Here is a 2,104-nt window from a genome sequence, read left to right on the forward strand (position 1 = left end):
GAAAAGGTAGAAAATATTTTTATAGGTCGCCTTAACCAATAAATCATGAAGTAAAAATATCCCCGTGATTTGTTGTCCAAGTCACTAAAACTGAGTCTGAATCTGTCACAAGAGCTAGTTGTAAAATGAGAAGAGAGCAGCTGTTAGCGAACATGATCAGTGGCAGATAATTAAACTCCAGCTGTTAGTTAACTAATCTGTAGAATGGAGATGGTTGGTTGTGATGTTCAGATGTAGGCTGTGGAATTTCAGGCATGTCTTCTCAAATCCATAAGCTCTGTGGCAAACGTTTTTATTTTCAAATATATTATGATTTCATTACAAAATAATACACTTTCATCACAACCCCCTCTTCTGATAAAAACATGTAGCATTTTATATTAATCACATCAAATTTTATTTTCTTCTCTTATGGTTTTTTTCAGCAAAGTTCTCCACAGCGGGGCTGCCGGACGGTTCCTTTGGTCTTTTTCTTATCAGAAAACTTTTGCATTTCTTGCTAGCTAGGCTAGCAAGAAATCTATATATTTTTAAAGATTGAATAACAAAAAAATTACGATGGAAAATTTTTTATCCATTTTGCTTAAACCATCTCACTGTTGGCCTCGTTAGGTTGAACAAAGCAGTTCGATGCTCCCATTTGTTAAAAACGGTACGGCATTACGTCACTCGTATGAAAGCACTCTGGGTTTATACACTACAGGAAAATCCTTTGATCAGCTTGTTTTGTCCGGACCAGACTTTATTTTTTCCATTTGGTTTAGTTTGCTTTCACACTGTGCCTTTTTCAAGCAGACTATAGTTTGTAGACGAAGCCCTGTGGGAGACAATCATCGCTCCTATTTGGACAGAAATGATGGGGCAGGGAAAAAAATCACTAGTTTGTTTCTTAATTACAAGTAGAAAAATATTATATCAAAGTTTATAACAATGGTGTTTCTCTCTTCCTCACCACAGGTGCACTTTCTCCTCCAATCATCCCCACATTAGGCAACACCCCTGAGTGCGTCTTGGCTCTCACCACTTTCTTAAATTTTTCAGAATTTGTCCAAATTAGATGCTTTCAGAGGGGGCTTAGTTACACTTTAAAGACATAAAACTACAATTCCCTTAAAACAAGTGCGCAAAATATTAGAAGAATTCTTAGAAAATTAAATAAACTCCATTAATGCATTTTAAGATGAGATGAGAATCTGATCTGTTGCATCAAACTCCATCTCCCAACAACTCTGCTACAGCTGTTCGTCCACTGAAGATGACATCATTTACAGACACGCCATCATATGCTGAGCCAATCAGAGATAGCAATAGGTTATTGTTCTTTATAAAGGCTCGCATTGTATCTGAAAAAAACAACAAAAAAAACAGACTTAGTAGTTTTCCCCCCAACTCCATGAATATATCATTTTTAATGTAAAACACAAATCAACACTCACCTACTCTCTGAAAGTGTCCGAGGTGATACTGAGGTATACAATCCTGAGAAGATAAACAGCAATGAAACCATCAGCAGTCAGTGCTAACTGGATCTAAGCTACAGTGAGTGAAGCTGCTGTACCCTGTGAAGAGCCACATTACTCCAGCTGGGGGCCACACAGTGTCCCAAGTGGCGGCGCACTGCCTCGGTGGCCCTCGCCAAGAGGCTGTCTGCTGAGACGGCCTGGGGGGCCCCAAACACATTCTGGAACCAGGCACCTCCCATCATGACCTAGGAGACATGATGAGAAGGTCAGAGTTCAACACGCCAACACTGCATTCTGTTACAGTCAATGTTTAAAAGGTTTCATATGTGATACATACAGAGTCCTCCATAAGTATTTACACCCCTTGAACTTTCATGGCACTTTACAACCACAAACAGATTTAATAAGGAAATCCTTTGGCAAAACGAGAGAATCCTGGATTAAAATCCCTTAGATCAGTGGTTCTAACCTGGGTTCGATCGAACCCCAGGGGTTCAGCAGAGCCTCTGCCGACCGTGGAGGTAAAGACACACTTGTGTAAAGTCGTGATGACGCCCCGCTTTGCCATCACTTGCTGCAGAGGATCACGTTACATTGCTTAGCCAATCAGAGGATCACGTTACATTGCTTAGCCAATCAGA

General features: G+C 40.1%; 1 protein-coding gene across 1 annotated transcript in view; it reads right to left on the bottom strand.

Annotated features, from left to right (window-relative positions):
- Positions 1-275: 275 nt before the first annotated feature.
- Positions 276-2,104, bottom strand: part of ppox (protoporphyrinogen oxidase) — a 31,816-nt gene continuing 29,987 nt past the window's right edge. The window contains exons 11-13 of the mRNA XM_008432836.2: positions 1,559-1,708; positions 1,437-1,479; positions 276-1,343 (exon numbers count right to left, since the gene is read on the bottom strand). Of these exons, the coding sequence (XP_008431058.1) occupies positions 1,207-1,343; positions 1,437-1,479; positions 1,559-1,708 (330 nt within the window). The 3' untranslated portion in view covers positions 276-1,206. The remainder of the gene's footprint in view (positions 1,344-1,436; positions 1,480-1,558; positions 1,709-2,104) is intronic.

This window comes from Poecilia reticulata, linkage group LG16 (assembly GCF_000633615.1).
Source record: "Poecilia reticulata strain Guanapo linkage group LG16, Guppy_female_1.0+MT, whole genome shotgun sequence".
NCBI classification, from domain to species: Eukaryota; Metazoa; Chordata; class Actinopteri; order Cyprinodontiformes; family Poeciliidae; genus Poecilia; species Poecilia reticulata.